Raw genomic sequence first — 23,366 nt, 5'->3', positions numbered from 1 at the left:
TTTCCGCAGCGTTACGACATAACTTGTAGCGAAGCCCACCCTACATTTATGTATTAAAACTTTTTTTATAATTGTATATTTTAGCTAAGTACTACATATACCAACTTATTTATTATAAACTTAAGTACTTATCATTCTTTTCACATCAACTTATTTGTCTTCCATAATATTTTGTATTTCAATATTATCACCTAGATTTAAGGACCTTAAAAAACAAGACGATTAAATAAAAACACCTACTATGTACTACAAGTACAGTCACGAGCAATATCATGTACCCACTTTAGAACCCTGTCGCACTATTATATTTGTCATTTAATGAGACTTACGGTTTTTAATTGTCAGAAAAGTTAATGTGACATGGTTTCAAAGTGTCTACATATCAGTATTCATGACCGTACCTATTACGCAGATAGAGGAGGTACATAAGTGCGCAATTCCGACACACAAAATGCGACCTATATCCATAATGATATGTACAATTAATGACAGATAGTCTGATGAAACTAACTCCGCAGTACCATCAGTTATCCGTAATATCCTCAACACGTGGCCTATATTGAATCCTTTGACCTAATATAGATTGAAGCGCAGTATATTACTGCATGTTTGTACCTTGTACAACCATTTCTTTAATGTAAATAGGTTAATTATTATAATATGCGATATTTACGTCATTTTAAAAGCCTGAGGCATCCGAGGATCTGCATCGTGACCGGTTGAGATCATCTGATCACGACAATTATGCGATTAGGTCTGCATACCATTAGGTGGCTGAAATTTTCCGGAATACTTCAAACTAGACAAACCGCCATGGAGTCATTTTGCTATCAAGTTTTGCGACGAAGTCAATATAAGGTCTAGGTGAAATGATTGTGAGGCAGGTTGTGAGAAGCTGCAATAGTTTTAGGTGGGTGAGACGTTAACAGGTTGTGAGAAGCTGCAATAGTTTTAGGTGGGTGAGACGTTCGTTATGTAAAAATGACGATTCAAAGTGTAACTATGATACGTACTGATAAAGATATTTTTGAATTTGATATAGTCATACTTAATTGCTACCTAGACAATCTGAGACTAACCCCTTTTAGGTTGTAGTCATGAAAACTTACCACGAAACAGAAGTTTATTCCCTGAATCTTATCTTAAGAATCGATTACACGATTGTTTTTTTAACGCATTGAAGTGTAACTCTTATTATGATGATAAAAGACGCAAAAACAACAACAACGATATATTTCTTAGAATTTATTTTATTTATGTGTTAGAAGAATCTTCCTCGATCAATTATGTTGTTGACCCGTACATAATATGTATTGGATAGTAATTAAATGCTCGATATTGTCATATATCTCCTTATTACGGTAATTGTTAGATCCTTAGTAGTTTTTTGTGTGAATTTAGGTGATGTGCTAACTTCACCTGTTTATAACCTTACCTTATTTGCTTTAGTCTATAAGTATAAACTTGGTCTTTACTCAGTCCTAATTCATTTTATTTTGCATCAAACAGAAAAAATAACTACTGTGTTATTTATTACTTAATTGGTAGAGCAAAATATTGTTCGTCATTTTGTAAGTATGTCACAGCGCAAAATAGCCTTGTTTTGAGCTAAGTATCATGCGCATGTGCGATATGTGGACGTAGCTTTAGAATTCTTGACCCCTGATATATGATTATTTTGAGAAACGTGTAGGTACTTAAGGTGCGCGGTAGTTACAATAAAATGACACGTTTAGCCGATTGCAGGTATTATTTTAATTACATTTATTGCGTATTTTTACCCACGTGGACATACCTTACGCCATTTTTGCGTGAAATTGAGTCACTTAACGTTTTTACATTACCGATGCTAAGTAATTACACGTGTACTATATCAGGGGTTTATATAATATAGGTAGGACATATTTATTGTATGATTTACATTTATGTAACTTTTATTGTGTAGTAAAGCCTGGAGATTTTCTATACGGAAGCAATAAAACAAAGGTTCGTGAAAACATTTCAAGAGCCCACTTCTAGAAATGACCACTCTGGAATACCCACTACTTAAAATGTCTACTGTTATATACATTGTCATTCTTTGATTGTTTTTTTTTATGTGACTTACTGTAAGTTTGCTTTAGATGGCATTAAATAAGTAGGTAGGTATTTATCTGTTCCCTTTTCGAAGGCTTAAAATGAATAAAAAGTTCGTGTTTGCCGGAATCCGCACATAGGTATATTTCAGCAGTCAAAAGGAACGAACATGATATATATATATATATATATATATATATATATATATATATATATATATATATATTTTACTGTAATATTAGAGTTAGTATTTGCTATTGAATACACATTTACTTAATTTATTAAGTAAATAAAACATAAATTAATATTTATTGACCCTTACTTTTCCATCTTCCAGCTTCAAGAATTCTCGACGCGTTGAACAAAGATGTGGATCCGTGTACGGACTTCTACGAATTCGCCTGCGGAGGATGGATCAAGAAGAATCCAGTGCCAGACTGGGCGACATCCTGGGACCAGCTCGCTAAGCTGAGGGAAAGACTCGTCACCGACTTGAAGGAGCTGCTCGAAGCTAGAGATGACGAGGAAATGCCCTCAAGTGTGCTGAAGGCTAAAGCGTTGTATAGGACTTGCGTTAATACTGGTAAGAGCGAATTCGATATTCAAAAGAACTTTAATTAAAGAAGTGAGCAAATTCGACATTTAAAATAATTGTTTCATCCATTCACAGTACAAATAAGTTTGGATGATATTTTGCAAATGACGCCTCTTTATGATGATTTAACTTAAGTTTATGGTTTTCCCAAATAAATAATGTAATTACTTACCTATCTATTGTTTATACTTGAAAAACATTCGGGAAAACCAACTATTTTGTTAACTTACTTACTACTCGCAAATTATAAATATTATTATTATTCGCAAAAAAATAAGTTCCGTATCCGAGATAATTCCAAAGATCTCAAAGGACACGTGAAGTTTCACCACTAACCAGTAGTGGCCCAGTGTGGTACCATCCACCAAACACTTTTATACCATCCATAGATGTTTATTTGTTTATCTAAGTGAGGCCTATGCTGAGTGTGTTGTAACTGACTAATAAATCTATCTTTCTATCCTCAAATAAATCGGAGGTTCAGTCTTAAACTATCGAGCAAAGTTTAAAATTCGAATGAAGTAGCGATCCAGCTAACCAATCAAACTTTCTAATTCAGAAGAATGAGTAGTCATAGCTTAGCTTATAATTATGAGTTGTTGTTCTCAATGGAGGATACCCGCTACCTGAAATTTTGCTCGTAACAAATCTGCTCATAGTAAAAAAAAAACACTGATTGCAGATATAACAAACATAAAAAATAAATTTTCTATATCCAGACAAACTAGAAGAAGAAGGCATCAAGCCAATCCAGAGGCTGCTGCAGACCCTGGGTCTGCCGCCGCGTCCTCCGTCGGAAGTAAGCACCAACTTCACCTGGGAAGAGACCGCTGCGAGAGGGAGACGGATGCTTGGACTGAACGTGCTGCTAGGAGTTCAAGTGGCTGAGGATGTTAGGAATACCAGCCGGAATCGAGTTGTGGTAAGTGTTGTACGTTTTGTAAGGCGCCAAAAAGACATGAGGCGCGATGCAATTACCGAGGCTAAAGTTAACTGTTCACGGTTACAAAAGTATAGGGGATAACAGTCCAGTTACTCCGGGTGTGAGCCCTCAGCGTTCCCCATTTGTTCGGCCAAGTAGTGAAAGCCATATCTACAATAAGTCAGGCTAAAATTGTTGCACGGCCCTTTCAAATTACCTTTTCTAACAAATTTACATCTTGCCAAGATTCTTGAAGTAGACGCGACGTTCGTGCCTCACACAACAGGGTCCACAATACCAGCGTCGTGGTTCACGCCGCGACTTGTGCTGAGTGAGGCCCTTTTATCTCAGGACGTCCACCAACACCTTATGATCATTGCTTTAACGGCGACTCCCCGAACGGATTCCGTTCGGGGAGTCGCCGTTGTCGCGTTGTGTCATTTGCTTTTTCAGTTCAAAACGCAATTTTAATCACGCTACATACAATATTTTTTCCACTGAAATAATTGCATTATTGGTTCATTTTAATTTAGTCGCAGTCAACGCCATCATTCCTGAATATTTATAATAAAAAAAACTTCTGTCTTTGAGATTTCCACACGCGTTTCTTATAATTTAACAATTTCTGCGTTAATGTAGGTAAATCCGTAAAGTTGAATTTATATGTGCGGTGAAAAACATTACGTACTCTTACGTAAATACATTATAGTTAGCTGGTATTCCCAAATATATTTATAAAAAAACATACTTACCTACGTATTAGTGTATAAAAAGTAGGTAACAATTCAATATAATGAATAAATGAATAATAATAATGGCCAAAAAATTTCCTCACGAACAAACACCTCGTAAAAAAAACTAATTAGACCATCTGCATGCTTTCCGTAACACGTGTCAACTAACACAGAATTTGGCGTCTAATCGCGTTTTCGCACTCCGAATCCGGCAAATAACCAAATTTAAAGTAAGTACTGAAATAGTTTATAGTAAACGGACGGGTTGGTACGTGATGAAATGTTAAATACATAAGATAAAAAAATCCTAAGGTAAACGCTCCTATTAACGCCACCCAAAAATCGACATCGTTTACCGCCACCTTTTTTAAATTGCGGATATTTTGAATTGTGTCCGAGATAGAAAATTGATTCAAATGTCAAAAGATACATGTATTAATTGACTATGAAACGAACATACCCCTGAGCGTGGGCAACAACAGTCTAATTTGTGATTGGTCTGTAAGTGTGCAGTGTCCGCGCAAGCAACGCGCTCCATACAAGCCACTACTGAAATGCATAAGCATACAACATTTTTTTCTTAAGGTTTTGTGTCCGATGAAACATATTTTTCTTCATTTTAGTAATTATAACTACTTGTTAATACGTTTAAGAACTGAGAAAGCATGCTATATTTGATATTTGTGTTAGTTTTAAATGATTAATTTGAGTTTTAAAATGTGGCGGTGATAGAAGCATACATTTGCAGTTTGGTTACTATTACCGCCACCTATGGCGGCGATCGATATTTGTATGATATTTGTATTTTTTAATTATTTAAGGTAACATGCCCAATCATTCATAATGTTATCATCTTATTTTATAGTATGGTTCATGAACTATATTAAAATCTATTAACGCCACACATTTGGTGGAATTCAAGTATCCTGTGCTGCATATAAGTTAATGTATTTTTTTAAGAAATGTATGAACAAGTAGTTGAAGTAATTATGAATTTCTAATTTAAATACTTTATATATTTATTAAAATATGCTTTGAAACTGGTTATTACATACGTAGCTCTCATTTTGAATATTTATTTGTTTTCTTAAGGCTAATTTTTATGTGGCGGAAATTAAAACACAGAAATTACATACATGTTTCTATTACCGCCACCATAGATTCCCTCTTATGATTTATAGACAGGGTGATGCATTATTCTTCGGACTGACAGAGACGGACGGACAGACCGAAACGGACGGTCAGATAGAGACAGACGGACGGACAGACCGAAACGGACGGACAGATAGAGACAGACGGACGGACAGGGACAGACGGACAGACAGAGACAGAAAAACAGACAGAGACAGACGGACGGACAGAGACAGACGGATAGACAGAGACAGAAGGACAGACAGAGACAGACGGACGACAGAGACAGACGCACGGACAGAGACAGACGGACGGACAGAGACAGACGGACGGACAGAGACGGACGGATGGACAGACGGATGGACAAACAGACGGACAGAGACAGACGGATAGACAGAGACAGTTGGACCGGCAGAAACAGACGGATAGACAGAGACAGACGGATGGACAGACGGACGGACAGAGACAGACGGATGGACAGAGACAGACGTCAATTATGTATATAAATCTATGAAACCAAAAGATTTTTCTGTAGTTTATGTCATAATTAATTTAATAAAAAAATAACAATAATAATAAAGTTTATTGAAAACTTCTCATGCAGAATCATTTCGTCGACTTCCGAAATCCTGAGGGAGATTGGGAGTTTCTATAGACAGCTATATTCCACGAAAACATTAGGCGAAAGCATGGCTCGAGACCCTCGAGCCAAGCTTACCCGACACTACACTGAAGATATCCCGGACGTCAGCCTGTACGAGATTAGGATGGCCCTCAAACAGCTCAAAAACAACAAAGCGGCAGGAGATGACAGAATCACAGCAGAACTTCTGAGAGCGGGCGGAACGCCAATACTCAAAGCCCTCCAGAGGCTCTTCAATTCCGTCATATTTCAGGGCAAAACGCCGAGGGCATGGAGCGGAAGCGAGGTGATCCTGTTCTTCAAGAAAGGTGATGAAGCCCTACTGAAGAACTACAGACCTATCTCGCTTCTGAGCCATGTCTACAAGTTGTTTTCGAGGGTCATTACGAATCGTCTCGCTTGCAGGTTTGACGACTTCCAGCCTCCCGAACAAGCCGGTTTCCGAAAAGACTTTAGCACCATAGACCACATCCATACGCTGCGGCAGGTTATACAGAAGACCGAAGAGTATAATCTGCCACTTTGCTTGGCGTTTGTGGACTATGAGAAAGCCTTTGATTCGATCGAGACCTGAGCGGTGTTACAGTCTCTTCCGAGGTGCCAAGTGGACGATAGGTACATCGAAGTGCTAAGGGACCTCTACCAAAACGCCACTATGTCAGTTCGAGTACAGAACCAGAGCTCTAATCCGATCCAACTGCAGCGAGGAGTGAGACAGGGAGATGTCATCTCTCCGAAACTGTTCACTGCTGCATTGGAGGATATTTTTAAGCTTCTGGACTGGAAAGGATTTGGCAACAACATCAACGGTGAGTACTCGACGCACTTTCGATTTGCCGATGATATAGTCCTAATGGCTGAGACCCTGGAAGAACTGAACACCATGCTCGAGCATCTCAGTAACGCATCCCAACGAGTGGGTCTTAGCATGAACATAGCAAAGACAAAAATTATGTCCAACGACCATGTCGCACCCACTCCAGTTCAGGTTGGGAACGTTACACTCGAAGTTGTAGACCAGTACATTTACCTAGGACAAATAATCCAGTTAGGTAAGTCCAACTTCGAAAAAGAGATCTCTCGTTGGATCCAACTCGGATGGGCAGCGTTCGGGAAGCTGCGGAATATCTTCTCGTCCAAAATACCAGTGTCTCAAGACGAAAGTCTTTGACCAGCGCGTGTTGCCAGTGATGACCTACGGCAGTGAGACGTGGCCGCTTACTATGGGTCTCGTGAGGAGGCTCGGTGTCACTCAGCGGGAAATGGAGAGAGCTATGCTCGGTATTTCCCTGCTTGATCGAATCAGAAATGAGGAGATCCGCAGGAGAACTAAAGTCACCGACATAGCTCGGAGAATTGCAAAACTGAAGTGGCAGTGGGCAGGACACATAGCGAGGAGAACCGATGGCCGCTGGGGCGGAAAGGTTCTGGAGTGGCGACCACGTGTCGGACGACGCTCAGTGGGTAGGCCCGCTACAAGGTGGACCGACGATCTGGTGAAGGTGGCGGGAAGCCGCTGGATGCGGGCAGCGCAGGACCGATCGTTGTGGAGATCCTTGGGGGAGGCCTATGCCCAGCAGTGGGCGTCATACGACTGTTGATGATGATGATTATTGAAAACAGTTCGTTTACAGTTTTTGTTGGAACGCTGTCTTTCAAACTAGGTGAACCTGTATTTTGAGAGACAGTGCCTTCCCAATTTATGTATCTATTAACTACATTAACAGTGGTAAAAACAACTTTTTTTTAAATAAAGTATTTTATTGTACCTGAATAGTTGGTTAGATATCTCGTTGGCGGTATTCGATGCAGCAAAGGCGGTAATAGAAAGAAACCGCAATTTATGTGGCGGTAATAGAGGAAAGTGAGTTTTCGGACATAAAATTATTTTTTATCCAAAATATTCACTCAAAATTAAAAATTCTTGATGTATTTAGCAGAAGACAGTCATAACAATACAAATAAAATAAATAAGCTGCACTAGCAAATACAGAAGTACTTAATTTCTGAGAGGTAATCAGAGCATAGCTTAACCTGGCGGTAATAGGAGCGTTTACCTTATGTAGATATAAAGTGCGTAAATCTTTAAAAGTGACTACCGAAATAGTAATTTGTTTGGTAGCTTACGCACTCCATCCATCCGATTTCGCTTAGTAATTTTCCGTCATTCTCTCGGATCGGATAGAAATCGGATCTAGTGCGAAAACGCCCTTACAATGTTTATCGACAATCTAATTACGAGCACGTCTCGATTAAAATCCGTCAAGGATGACGTACTAACGGTCAACGACGCAAACCTTGACTTTGTATTACGATTCCCACATAGGTATAAAGATATACTTACGTCCGTAATCCCTAAAGAAAGAAATAAAGAAATATTTATTATATAGGGACACCAAAGTAACAAATAAAAACAAAACACGGAATAACACAAAACTTACAATCAAAACACGTAATTAATAAAAACAACTTGCACAAAGAGTACAAATAAATAGACAGTAAACATTGAGGCAAATTGTAATTTTGTGTATGGACTGGTCAACAATAGTGGTGGTGGTCAAAGGGTCTCACTTAGCATTTATATACTTAAGCCCAAAAAATTAAGTAAAAATGTCGCACTCATTTTTACATTTTTCTTTCTTAATATTCATAAATAAGTTGTAAGTACATAGAAGAAAAAAATCGTTTTTTGACACCTTTAGCTCTGTCTTTATTTTAGTACTTAATCGGAATATAATAATACCAATTCTAACATGCATAGAAGGATAAAAACGGACAGGTTTCTGTCTATTCAGACACTTGTACCGACTATCTGTTTTTACGACATTTACGAGAAGTCCAACTGAACGCGTTCTATGTTTTTTGTTGGCTCCCAGTCCCATAGAAATATCTTCCGATTCCCAGGAGATATAAATACTTGATACCATACATCTTGACAGTTCAATCTTATCAAAAGTTGTCTACACTTTGTTTCCTGTACTTTATAACAAGTTTATTTGCCGTGACTGCATGGGTTTCTACTTGTCTATGCAGTCTCTAGACCGTAACTTCTCGTAAGACTAGACTTAAACAATCCGTCTGAGCACAAAAATAACAACTATTTTAGTTCGGAGCGAACAAATAAGGGTTAAGTACTTATTTATTTCTATAGATTTACATCCCCTTTTCTCGTGTGGGTTGTAAAATGAATGACTGACCTCATTAACCTTAGTGTAAGGATTACTATTGGGTCGTCCTATGCCTCTAGATTTACTTACTTAGTTATAATAAAATCCGTGTTAAAACTAAACTGAACATTATATTAAATATACGAGTAGCTGCTGTGGACTGGGTGCACTCTGTCTACCCCTTCGGAGATACAGACGTAATGTTATGCTACGTAATATTATATTGAAAAAAAAAAGACAAATCTAAATATCATTATGTTAGTTAGCTGTCGAATAAATAACAAAATAACATTTTTAGTACTTTGTGTTTGCCAGAATCGACATCTTAATTTTCCTAGAGGGCAAAATTTAATCTGATGTTTAAGAAAGAAAGAGCTGCTAACATACATTTCTTAGCTATTTTCAAAGAAACGACATTTTTCTTGATACTTACATCTTATTTCCAGATCGAGCAAGTATCCCCAGGCTTCAGCGAGCGCTACTTGCTCCAACCTGATCAGTTTGCGCACGAGTTGGACCAGTACCACCGCTACATCAAGGCGATGATCACCATAGCTGACCCCGAGACCGACGCCGTCAGCTTCGCTGATGACATCATCAGCATCAGCAAAAGTCTTGCTAAGGTAAGCTGAACAGCACCCGGGTAACAAGTGTGCTACAGTGACTATATTATTATGATTATATTAGACAAAAAGGGGTCGACCTGGTACAGTCAGAACGTCTACTGCGCCTTTGAGATATCTATTGTGATCATGTCTTCAATTTCAAAATCCTCCTCTAGACCGATCCGCTTGTTAAGATTCAGTGTCTTTTTGCGAGGAAGCTTTATGACTTTCTGGGGGTCCATTATTATGGCCTCCCAGTATCCGGCTTCTACTATGTATAAGGGCCTCACAGCTGCACAGTAAATGTGATGGCGTCGCATCTTCCTTTGAACAGAATCTGCATAAAGGGGACACATCTCCGTTCTACGTATATGCTTGTAGAGTCCGCAGTAACCCGTGAGGTTCTGTATTTGGTTTCTTACCTGGCCCCTTGTGAGAGTAAGTACGTCAGCTCCATTCCATGTAAGTGCTTGTTGAGCCCACAGAGACCTGTGAGGTCCCGTATTTGGTTTCTTACCTAGCCCCTTGTGAGAGTAAGTAAGTCAGCTCCATTCCATGTAGGTGCTTGTTGAGCCCGCAGTGACCTGTGAGGTCCCGTATTTGGTTTTTACCTGCCCCCTTCTGTGAGTAAGAACCTCTAAGGAAAATTATGAGAAAAGGGTCTAATCAGTTGCTTGGATTAGACCAAGCTATCCGAATTACACCGAAACTCTAGATTCGTTGCTTAGAGTGACTATAACTTTATGTCAATACATTTTCATAATCATTCTATAATCTAGCAAGCCAGGGTGGAGACGCCGCCAGCGTAATGAGCACTTTCCCACAGGGTACGCGATTCGGAGCGGCCTTTTTAACCAGACCTACTTGTTAAGAAAACAAATTCAATTATCTTTAAGGCGTTAACGAAATCGAAAAGCATTTTGGCTATAGCCCAAGGTCAGACGATTTCAAGCCATCGCGAATCGAATCGATTGATGCTTGGTTTTATTATATTTTTATTTTAAGTTTGTACAGCGGTTTAATTAATACGCTCTGTACCTTTCTCTATGACGTTTTGTTAATCTGTATTTACATAGGTTACGCTTTCGTTTAACCAAGAAGTGCGAAATCGAAAGATTCTTAAGAATAATAAACATCGATAATGATTTAGTGGATTTTTGATTTTAAATCACTCACCCATGCTTAGGGAAACTTACAAAGAGAAAATTAAATCGAAAACATCTGATTCTTCGGATTTGAACCCGCAATCCATCGGCTTCTCATCCTGTACATGCGAAATTTTGTCTTTCTTATGTTTTAGTGGAGCCCCCTCTGGTTGATTGAGGGGAGGTCTGTGCCCAGCAGTGGGACGTATATAGGCTATTTATGTTATGTTATGTTTTAGTGATTTGTTTTTATGTTTTGTTTTTGTGTTTTTTTTTTGTTTAGTTTTTTTATTGTGTTTTAGTGGTTTAAGGTCTACTAACACATAATAATTTGGATGCTTGACTGATTATTTTAAAATATTTTCCAGATAATGACGCCGATAGAAGTGCGGAGAAGCGGTACCCACTTGTTCCATGAAGTCAGTGTATCGCAGCTGGTGTCTGGGTCTGGTGGTGGGCCTGCGCAGTGGAAAGAGGTAACGAAAGTTTACAATGATACATAGAGATCGCATTCGTAGTGACCGGGCCGCGTATTTCGATATGCTACTTCAATACGTCACGACCGGCCGAGTTGAGCTGAGGATGTCCAAGCGGTAAACTCGCGAAAACCCAGTCGTCAAAAAACGCACCAGTACGTAGGTATGCAAACATAGTACATCACTGTATGTGGTTGTTTATAAATGGCTATTAGTTTATATTCAGTTCATCATCATCATCATCAGCCCATTAACGTCCCCACTGCTGGGGCACGGGCCTTCCCTATGGATGTATAGGGAGATCGGGCCTTAAACCACCACGCGGGCCCAGCTTGGATTGATGGTTATTAACAACTGCTAATGCAGCCGGGACCAACGGCTTAACGTGCCTTCCGAAGCACGGAGGAGCTCGAGATGAAAACTTTTTTTTTGTGGTTACCCATCCTATGACCAGCCTTTGCGAAAGTTGCTTAACTCAACAATCGCAGACCGAGCGCGTTTACCGCTGCACCACCGAGCTCGTCCAGTCAATTCAGTTACTATTTAACAATTATTAATGCTGTAAGTTACCCGAAGAAAAGAAAAGAAAAGAAAACAAATAAATAAGATCACGGCTATATCCCACAAGTAGTCAGGGTGAACGCGAGAAAAGGGTTAAATCATTCGTAACTATCATAATATCTTTAAACTTACTGATTTAACTTCGTAAGGCCCGAATTTCCAGAAAAGTATTCGGGCCTTACGACATTAGAATACCTACCATTATAATATGAGAAAAGTTTTATATAATTTACTATATTATACCTGTCTACACCACCTATGATATGAAATCAGCTGAATCATTTAAACAAGCGTGTAGAAAGATTAAAAAAGTTCGATACCATGGCAAAAAAAACAAACACGTAACATGCTATTCAACATTTCTAGATATTAATCTATTTCTTTTTGTTTGCAGCATGACTGGGAAGGTTTCATAAAGACCGTGTTCTCTAACACGAACGTTTCTCTTCATCCCCATTTGGACCGAGTCATTGTTATGGACCTGCCTTACTTGCAAAAGCTGTCGATTTTGCTTTCTGAGACGCAACCTGTGGTTATTGGTAAGATAAATCATATTTGGTGCTCGTTACTACGATTTTCCTGTATTTACCCAAAGCTTAATACATTGTTTGAGGCTTACGCGGTTATTATCATTATTAAAACACATAAAACTGGGCCCTTACGCGATATAATCAGGGATATGAGACTTCTGCCATAATCATGTGGCAAGAAGGAAGGTCTTACAGCACAAGTAATGGAATAGTTCCGAAAATCGTAAATTTGTTGACCTATTTCGATGTATGGAGACAATAGTTTTTCAGCTGCAAAAAGCCCGGGACCCTCGGTGCGCGAGTCAGACTCGCACTTAACCGGATTTTTTATATAACATTAGACCATTTACAATTTACTTACATAACATAAGCTCACGACTATATATTCTAACTGGGGTAGTCAAAGGTACATCCCTCGCAAGAAGAACTAAATATCCACACCTTACCGAGCTTTCTGTTAGACTTTACATAATACTACTACTTATTTATACAAATACACCTACTTATAATATACACGTCTGATATAAATGGATATATGTATGTATGTATTATATTATATAAAGCTACAAACCCATGTACTGACTGACTCACTGACTCACTGACTCACTGACAGGGTTGTTCTCCCAGAAGGAGCGTCGGGGGGTAAAAATGATGTATGGGGGGTGTGATCGGGACCTCCCGGTGAGTATGGAAAAACTTCCAGATCTTGGAAAACTGCTCCGCATCAGGGAGACACCCTACAGTCTGGCGAAACTATCGCATCTGGAACTATTCTTTTTTTACGAAACCTATTTAAATCTTGGTCAAATTCTATTGTCGGTGAAAAAAAATCAAAATGGCGGAAAAACAAGATGGCCGCCATACAAAGTTTTGTTTTTTCAGAAAATGTCTCGTAGGTAAAAATGATGTATGGGGTTGCAATCGGAACGTCTTGTTGAGTATGGAAATACTTCTTGATCTTCAGAAACTGCTCAGCATCAGGGAGACACCCTACGGCCTGGCGAAACTATCGCACCTAGGACTTTTTTGTTTTCACGATACCTATTTAAATCTTGGTCAAACTTTATCGCCGGTGACAAAAAAACAAAATGGCGGAAAAACAAGATGGCCGCCATACATATTTTTCGTTTTTCCTGAAAATGCCTCGGGGGTAAAAATGATGTATAGGGGTGTAATCGGAACGTCATGTAGAGTACGGGTATATTTCCAGGTTTTCGAAAACTGCTCCGCATCAGGGAGACACCCTATAGCCTGGCAAAACCATCGCACCTGGCACTTTTTTCTTTTCACAATACCTTTTTAAATCTTGGTCAAATTTTATCGCCGGTGAAAAAAAAACAAAATTGCGGAAAAACAAGATGGCCGCCATACAAAATTTGTTTTTTTTTTTTTTTTTCAGAAAATGTCTCGGTGGTAAAAATTATGTATGGGGATGTAATCGGAACGTCTTGTTGAGTATGAAAGTACTTCTCGATCTTTGAAATCTGCTCCGCATCAGGGAGACACCCTACGGCCTGGCGAAACTATCGCACCTGGAACTTTTTTGTTTCCACGAAACCTATTTAAATCTTGGTCAATATTATCGCCGGTAAAAAAAAATCAAAATGGCCGAAAAACAAGATGGCCGCCATACAAATTTTTGTTTTTACAGAAAATGTCTCGGGTGTAAAAACGATGTATAGGGGTGTTATGGGAACGTCTTGTTGAGTATGGAAATACTGCTAGATCTTCGAAAACTGCTCCGCATCAGGGGTCACCCTACGGCCTGGCAAAACCATAGCACCTAGAACTTTTTTGATTTCACGAGACCAATTCAAGTTTTGGTCAAATTCTATCGCGGTAAAAAAATGGCGGGAAAACAAGACACGCGAGCAGCTTGCTGCGAGCGAACCACGCGACATCTAGTTATTATATATATAGCTACAAACCCACTGACTGACTGACTCACTGACTCACTGACAGGGTTGTTCTCCCAGAAGGAGTGTCGGGGGGTAAAAATAATGTATGAGAAAAGTGATCAAAACCTCCCGGTGAGTATGGGAAAACTTCCAGATCTTGGAAAACTGCTCCGCATCAGGGAGACACCCTACGGCCTGGCAAAACTATCGCACCTGGATCGATTCTTTTTTCACAAAACCTATTTAATTCTTAGTCAAATCCTATGGCCGGTGAAAAAAAATCAAAATGGCGGAAAAACAAGATGGCCGCCATACAAAATTTTGTTTTTTCAGAAAATGCATCGGGAGTAAAAACTGTGTATGGAGATGTAATCGGAACGTCTTGTGGAGTATGAAAACACTTCTCTATCTTCAAAATCTGCTCCGCATCAGGGAGACACCCTACGGCCTGGCAAAACTATAAAACCTAGAGCAATATTTTTTTCACAGAACCTATTTAAATCTTGGTCAAATTCAATCCCCGCTGAAAAAAACCAAAATGGCGGAAAAACAAGATGGCCGCCATACAAAATTTTCGTTTTTCCCGAAAATGCCTCGGGGGGTAAAAATGATATGAGGAATGTGATCGAAACATCATGTTGAGTATAGAAATACTTTTCGATCTTCGAAAGCTGCTCCGCATCAGGGAGACACCCTACAGCCTGGCGAAACTATGGCACCTGGAACGATTCTTTTTTCACGAAACCTATTTAATTCCTGGTCAAATTCAATCACTGGTGGAAAAAAAACAAAATGGCCGAAAAACAAGATGGCCGCCATACAAATTTTTCGTTTTTCCTGAAAATGCCTCGGGGGTAAAAATGATGTACAGGGGTGTGATCGGAACGTCGTGTCAAGTATGAAAATACTGCTCGATCTTTGAAAACTGCTCCGCATCAGGGAGACACCCTACGGCCTGGCAAAACTATAAAACCTGGAGGAATAATTTTTTCACGAAACCTATTTAAATCTTGGTCAAATTTTATCGCCGGTAAAAAAAAAACAAAATGGCGGAAAATTAAGATGGCCGCCATACAAAATTTTCGTTTTTCTCGAAAATGCCTCGGGGGTGAATATGATGTATGAGGGATGTGATCAAAATGTCATGTTGAGTATTTCAATACTGCTCGATCTTGAAAAACTGCTCCGCATCAGGGAGACACCCTACGGCCTGGCAAAACTATAAAACCTAGAGCAATATTTTTTTCACGAAACCTATTTAAATCTTGGTCAAATTCAAACCCCGGTGAAAAAAAACCAAAATAGCGGAAAAACAAGATGGCCGCCATACAAAATTTTCGTTTTTCCCGAAAATGCCTCGGGGGTAAAAATGATGTATGAGGAATGTGATCGAAACATCATGTTGAGTATGGAAATACTTTTCGATCTTCGAAAGCTGCTCCGCATCAGGGAGACACCCTACAGCCTGGCGAAACTATCACACCTGGAACTTTTTTGTTTTCACGAAACCTATTTAAATCTTGGTCAAATTTTATCAAAGGTGAAAAAAAAAACAAAATGGCCGAAAAACAAGATGGCCGCCATATAAATTTTTGTTTTGCCAGAAAATGTCTCGGGTGTAAAAATGATGTAAAGGGGTGTGATCAGAACGTCATCTTGGAAAACTGCTCCGCATCAGGGAGACACCCTACGGCCTGGCAAAACTATAGCACCTAGAAGTTTTTTGATTTCACGAGACCTATTTTAGTCTTGGTCAAATTCTATCGCGGTAAAAAAATGGCGGGAAAACAAGACACGCGAGCAGCTTGCTGCGAGCGAACCACGCGACATCTAGTTATATTATATAAAGCTACAAACCCATTGACTGACTGACTGACTGACTCACTGACTGACAGGGTTGTTCTCCCAGAAGGAGCGTCGGGGGGTGAAAATGATGTATGGGGGGTGTGATCGGGACCTCCCGGTGAGTATGGGAAAACTTCCAGATCTTGGAAAACTGCTCCGCATCAGGGAGAGACCCTACGGCCTGGCGCAACTATTATACCTGGATCATTTTTTTTTCCGCAAAACCTATTTAAATCTTGGTCAAATTTTATCGTGGGTGAAAAAAAATCAAAATGGCGAAAAAACAAGATGGCCGCCATACAAAAGTTTGTTTTTCCAGAAAATGTTTCGTTGGTAAAAACTGTGTATGGGGTTGTAATCGGAACGTCTTGGTGAGTTTGGAAATACTTCTCTATCTTCAGAAACTGCTCCGCATCAGGGAGACACCCTACGGCCTGGCAAACCTATCGCACCTGGAACTTTTTTGTTTTCACGAAATCTATTTAAATCTTGGTCAAATTCAATCTCCGGTGAAAAAAAACCAAAATGGCGGTAAAACAAGATGGCCGCCATACAAAATTTTCGTTTTGCCCGAAAATGCCTCGGGGGTAAAAATGATGTATGAGGAATGTGATCGAAACATCATGTTGAGTATGGAAATACTTTTCGATCTTCGAAAGCTGCTCCGCATCAGGGAGACACCCTACAGCCTGGCGAAACTATCGCACCTGGAACTTTTTTGTTTTCACGAAGCCTATTAAAGTCTTGGTCAAATTTTATCGCCAGTAAAAAAAAAACAAAATGGCCGAAAAACAAGATGGCCGCCATACAAAATTTTGTTTTTCTAGAAAATTCCTCAAGGTCAAAAAATATGCATAGGGGTGTGATCGGAACGTCATCTTGGAAAACTGCTCCGCATCAGGGGTCACCCTACGGCCTGGCAAAACTATAGCACCTAGAACTTTATTGATTTCACGAGACCTATTCAAGTCTTGGTCAAATTCTATCGCGGTAAAAAAATGGCGGGAAAACAAGACACGCGAGCAGCTTGCTGCGAGCGAACCACGCGACATCTAGTTTATATTTATATATTTCTATTTTATTTTTATTTATTTATTTTACTTTTATTTGTTTTTTTTTATTTATAGTATTTATTATTTTATACTAGATGTTGCACTGTCCCGCACCAAATTGTAATAATGTTTCCTATCCACTGGTTGCCTGGAAGAAATTGCTGCTTAGCAATAAGGCCGCCAGATTGTACTGTATCTATCTTCATCTGTGTGAATCTGTTTTGTATGTTGTGTGCAATAAAGTATATTTGATTTGATTTGATTTGATTAATAAATATTTAAATTGAAAAACTTCCATGAACACGCGTCCAGAGTCTAGAGTGCGATGCCGGCCCTACTGGGACACTTGGGTTGAAGTACATTTCTAATGGGTTTTCACCTTTTCAGAGCGTTTCCTCTGGTGGAGCGTTTTCTCCACGGTGGCACCAATGACGCTCAACGCCTTCAGAGACCTGGGCTTTGAGTTCTCCCGAGCAGTGTTTGGTCTTCAACAACGTACTCCGAGATGGAAGAGTTGTACTGCCAATGTGAACGCTAACTTCGGCGTGGCTTTAAGCTATCTGTACGTGAAGAGGCACTTCGATCAGACATCTAGGAAGAAGGTAAGTTGTTTCGTACTTGTAATTATGAGTTTAATCACTTTCTTTCTCCCAACTCCTATCACTATCGACCTATTCTCTCAAACGTTTTTAATATTATTTTTATGTCGTTTCCATATCTCCGGTGTATGGAGTCCCTTAAGACAATTTAATCTAAATGTTGTGTGACACCAATCAACGATTATCCTTGTATGCATTATGGGAGTGCACCCAAAAACAATCCCCGGTTCGTGTAGGATTAAGTATTGCAGATTATGGGAACAGGACTATTGGGAGTTAGTGGACCGAGATACTGGGGCTATGTGGGGTTGTGGGTGGCGCTTGTTCGATAAATGTTAATAAACAAAGGCACAATGAGAGGGCGGTGCCGGGGTGACAGTCGTCAGTCTTTCCCAATTGTCCAGACAAGTAAGAGAGCCAACCGAGGAAAATCTACAATAATGGGAGAATTACAGAAGTGCTGATTGTCTTTCTCTGAATCTGCAGGCGATAGAGATGGTGGAAGACGTCCGGGAGGCGTTCGCGGCGGCTGTGCACCAACTGGACTGGATGGACACGACGACCAGGTTGAAGACCCTAAGCAAACTGAAGGCCATCAGGAACTTTGTCGGGTTCCCCGCGTGGCTGCTCACCTCCGAACAACTTGATAAACATTATAAACATGTAAGTGTGATAAAGCTTTCTTAAACAGGGGTTTGCTTAGAAGAATCTAAGCAAATTAGATTGAGTATTGTGGAAAGATTTTACATGATCACCACCCAGGATCACCAGACATTGTTCACTGGTTGGTAAGATGCAGGATTGGAGGAAATTACGTGAGAAAGAGGGTTATCTACATATATATCAGATACATAATATAAAATGTGTGTGTATGTTCACGCAAGGACTCTAAAAATATACCTAACTATAAAGCTGATTATCTTGACCTCTGCCAGTAAAATATGTTATTATCATGCTGTATTTTACGCTCTAACCTTGTTTGGTTTACGGGGAAATTAAACTTTTACAGTGACGTCATTTTATCGAAAATTAGACCACCTTTTTCATTTGGATACCTATTATAATCAAATACATACTCCACCACACTGCTCCACGTTGGTCCCGATTACTACTTATGATGTAAGTTAGTAGTCGTTACATGAGCCATGTCAGGGGCCTTTGGCGGCTCAATAGTAACCCTGACACCAGGGTTGATGGGGTTGGTAATCCACCTCACAACCCACACGACAGGAGGAGGAGGATAAACAAATAATTAAAATATAAAAATATTCACAGGCCGAAGTGGTGGAGGGCAATCTATTCGAAACGTACCTGAAGCTGACTTACGCTGCGGTGAAGAAATCCTTCGAATCGCTCAGGGAGAAACCAGACAGAAACAGGTAATTGAGACTACAATTCGTCGGTACTGGAAGGTTCTAGAACATATTATTTCATTGAACATTTTGTCCTCAGATGGGTGGCAACTGCAACGACCGTCAACGCTTTCTATTCGGCCACTTTGAATTCAGTCAGTGAGTATCAAACAGAAACTACATAACAAGGGGGTGCTGGGGATACCTCCTAAGCGCCTTTTTGAAAAATCTCAAGCAGACGGGATTTTCTCCAACAAAACCTCGAAAGAGGCATTGATACTTACCTACTACAAATTTTACCTTGAAACTAGCGTGTTTGTTGTGAAGTTTTGTAGACAAAATACCATCTGAAAGGGGTGTTTCAAAAAAACCCTAACAAAGTTTTCACTAGGTACCTACGTTTCATTAGATAATAGTTCTTTGTTCAAACACGAACCAACAAAAACAGCCTTACATGGTCTGCGCACAAGCTTCTTCAATTAAGCGGAGGAGAGTATGGAGAATACTTCACAACGTTGTTGCGGTTCGGTGGAGGTGTTTGGGCTAGTAGTCCGTACTAACGGTTTTGGGGGGGGGGGGGGGGGGGGGAAGGAGCTGCCGCCAAAGGATGTTTTCAGGCTTTGTGCGTCATCTGTTGGTTATGGACGGAACTAGCTGGTCACTTGATGGGTCCACCACAGGTTTAACTTGCCTTCCGAAGCATGGAATAATCTCCGGATACCTAATATTGTATTTTGCTTATTTGATGTCCACTAGTGGCCGATAGTCCACTCAATTGAAACACAACTTAATCTAACAGTACCTACTTTTTCCAGCATTTCCGGCCGGTATACTTCAACCACCGTTCTACGGAAATGGAATTGAGTAAGCATTTTGTCATACGATTTTATAATAACAAAAGATAAGTTCTAGACTGTATTCTCAATTGGGCTAGTCAAGAGGTAATTGCTCACGCATCACTGAGCGTTTTTTAGACCAACGTCAGTATCGCCGTATATAATGCTCGAGCCAACTGTGTTTGTGAGATAAATTAGTCAGAATCAGAATCATTTATTCAACGTAATTATCATGGATAAACTTGTTGAAGGTCAATGTAACATTTTAGAATTTACGTCATTTCGCAAGGTGTTATGGCTGAGGAGAAGAAATGACAAGAAACTGCAACAGCAACACATCTTTTAAATCAATGAGGGTACATTACAAGTTATTTAATAACTAGAGGAACACATTCAATACCAGACATTTTTATCATTTAGGTAATCATTAATCTTATAATAGGCTTTTTTACATAAAGTAAGCTTCACGTGAGCTTTAAATTTATTTTCTGACAAATTTAAAATATTATCTGGTATTTTATTGTAAAAACGTATACATAACCCCAAAAAAGATGAATTTAATTTACTTAATCTAGAATTTTGAACAACAATTTTATTTTTATTCCTTGTATTGTAAGTATGCCTTTCACAGTTTCTCGGAAGGAGAGATACATTTTTACGCACATACATAATGTTTTCATAAATATATTGACTTGCGACCGTCAGTATATTTATTTCTTTAAACAGCTCCCTTAAAGAGTCCCGACAACGCAGATTATAGATTATATATTAACTCATTGGTGCAAGACAAGTCCGGTCCGGACCCATATGAGAAGCAAGCCGAAGACACACAAGACCTCAGTGACTTTAATAATTATCACCATCACTAATTTAAGAGCCACGCTCTTATCGGTGTAGCATTCTCCATTGTCTATCAAAGGCCAATTTTCACTTATAAGACACGACGTTCGCCTTCACTTTAGTCTTTTCCATGTAAGCTCTTATTGGTCTTCCCCTTCCTCTCTTTTCTTGTAGCTTCCCTTCTAGTGTCATTAACCTTTCGAACGCCGGAACGCGGATCTCGACCAGACACAATGTAAAATCTATTGTGTCTGGTATCTCGGCATATGAGAGGTTAAGTGTCCAATCATCTTGCCTTTTCTGCTCTTAATAACTCTCAATATTTGCCTCTTTTCCCTTACTCTTACTAGCACTTAATAATCATGTAAATTATGTTCACAGAGCTATCAACTATGGATCTATCGGTGCCATAATCGGACATGAAGTCACACACGGATTTGATGACCAAGGTAATACACATACCACAACCACCACATACCATACTATAAGACCAAGTTCCTTGCTAGGAAAATAAAATAATATTCGTAAAAAGAATATAGGATATATAAAGTATGAATATAAATGTGGAGAAAGCAAGAGAAGTGTGTCAGGATCGAAGCAAATGGAATTCCATAGTCTCTGCTTACCCCGGTGGGAAATATGCGTGAGTTTATGTATTTTATGCGTATATAAATATAACATAACATAACCTCATGACTACATCCAATTGGGATAGGGAGAGGTACATCCATCGCAAGATAAAATAGTTTCGGAGCATATGCCCTAGACTTTTCTATTTTTAACATCTGCCTTTTCTGACCGACTCGTCGTAAGACCTTCACGTTCGAAGCTCATCATGGTGATAAATGTGATAATAAACTTGCACCCTGGACACTATAAGAAAACTCGTTTTATAGTATTGACGTTATCGTAAACGCGCATTTGTATTTATGTGTGACGTTTGACGCCCATACGAATGAAGACTAAAGTAAGACGAGGGGGGGGGGGTGAGGTAAACTTAGCTCAGCCGCTGGTGGGGAGCGAAGAGTTGCCGTTCTATACGTAGTATTATTGTTCTTTTTTAATGGAATTCCATAGAAATAGGCGTAAGTTCAGTGAGTGATAGTTGTGATTCCTTGTTCTATGCTTGCAGGTCGTCGCTACGATGAGGAAGGCAACCTGAAGCAGTGGTGGTCGGCGGCCACGCTGGAGCACTACCACGGGAAGGTGCAGTGCATCATCGACCAGTACAGCAAGTACCACATGCCACAGTTGCCCAATTACACGGTAAGTTGCACCAGAAAGAAATAGGATTGGAAAACTTTTTTAGTTGACAGGCATTATTATTATTAAGGCCTTAAATAACACTGGTATAAATGCAATGTCCTGCAAAATGGCATAAGCAATTTAACTGCAGGGTCAGAGTCTCACTAAACATGGTTAAATTACAAAAATAGGTAAGTCACTGCTAAATTAAATGTAATAAATATTTTTTTAACTTATTTTTACACATTTTTGGCTCATTTTTAATGTTCTCAGGCAAACTGTTGATGAGATAAGGTATGCGCTTACTTAGGGTCAGTGTTGCCAACCTCAAAAAACTAAAAAACCACAACTCGTCTAAAAAAAAACAGTAGAAAGCGGTAGGTAAAGAAAAAAAGGCAGATTTCATAATTTTGCTCATATAATTAAATAATAAACAACTTTCTTAGTTACTAGAACTCACATCAATTGATATATTTATAATCACAGCAACATAAAACAAAAATCAAAGTAAAATTATTTTTCAGTTTCATTTTTAATTGCCTCATCTTCAATATTTTCACACTCATTTTTATTTTTGCGTGCAAAAATATAAAGAAGATACTGCCATCTAGTGTCAATGTGTTTTATTACGTAGTGGTTTGTCATTGCGTTTTACTGCGTAGTGGTTATCAAAAAATGTTTGCATAGTAGTGTATTAGGTGGCGCTGAACGCGAAAAACAGTAGAAAATAGGAATGAAACAGAAAACATGGTTATCAATGTGAAAACAAAACAGCAAATCTACTGTTAAAACAGTAGGGTTGGTAACGCTGCTTAGGGTCCTATCCCCATAATAATTGTACACTCTCGGAACTATCAGTTGGCCAGGTACATCTTTACGAGTTACCATCACGTGAGATTAATTCTATGGTCGCAAACCTATTTTGAATTAAAAAATAAATGAATAGGAAACTTATAATGACAAAGAAAAAGAATTACTAAATTGCTAATTATTATTGTTGTTGTTAAGTGTTAATTATTACTTAATTGTTTGTTGTATCATTCATGATCTAGCCCTGACTTACCTAATGTAAGTCACGCCCCGTAACACGATTAGTGTCACGGATTCGAATAGC

At 39.2% G+C, this 23,366-nt stretch overlaps 1 protein-coding gene across 1 annotated transcript in view; it reads left to right on the top strand.

Moving 5' to 3' along the window:
• LOC126366227 (neprilysin-4-like) overlaps nt 1-23,366 on the top strand; it is a 93,397-nt gene that overhangs the window by 68,178 nt on the left and 1,853 nt on the right. The window contains exons 4-15 of the mRNA XM_050009269.1: nt 2,414-2,659; nt 3,391-3,593; nt 9,715-9,891; nt 11,387-11,494; nt 12,450-12,594; nt 17,768-17,982; nt 18,466-18,642; nt 19,255-19,358; nt 19,432-19,490; nt 20,147-20,195; nt 21,389-21,456; nt 22,140-22,273. Of these exons, the coding sequence (XP_049865226.1) occupies nt 2,414-2,659; nt 3,391-3,593; nt 9,715-9,891; nt 11,387-11,494; nt 12,450-12,594; nt 17,768-17,982; nt 18,466-18,642; nt 19,255-19,358; nt 19,432-19,490; nt 20,147-20,195; nt 21,389-21,456; nt 22,140-22,273 (1,685 nt within the window). The remainder of the gene's footprint in view (nt 1-2,413; nt 2,660-3,390; nt 3,594-9,714; nt 9,892-11,386; nt 11,495-12,449; nt 12,595-17,767; nt 17,983-18,465; nt 18,643-19,254; nt 19,359-19,431; nt 19,491-20,146; nt 20,196-21,388; nt 21,457-22,139; nt 22,274-23,366) is intronic.

This window comes from Pectinophora gossypiella, chromosome 4 (genome assembly GCF_024362695.1).
Source record: "Pectinophora gossypiella chromosome 4, ilPecGoss1.1, whole genome shotgun sequence".
Classification (NCBI taxonomy): domain Eukaryota; kingdom Metazoa; phylum Arthropoda; class Insecta; order Lepidoptera; family Gelechiidae; genus Pectinophora; species Pectinophora gossypiella.
Note: the sequence above shows the minus strand (reverse complement) of the source record. Positions and strands in the feature narration are given on the sequence as shown.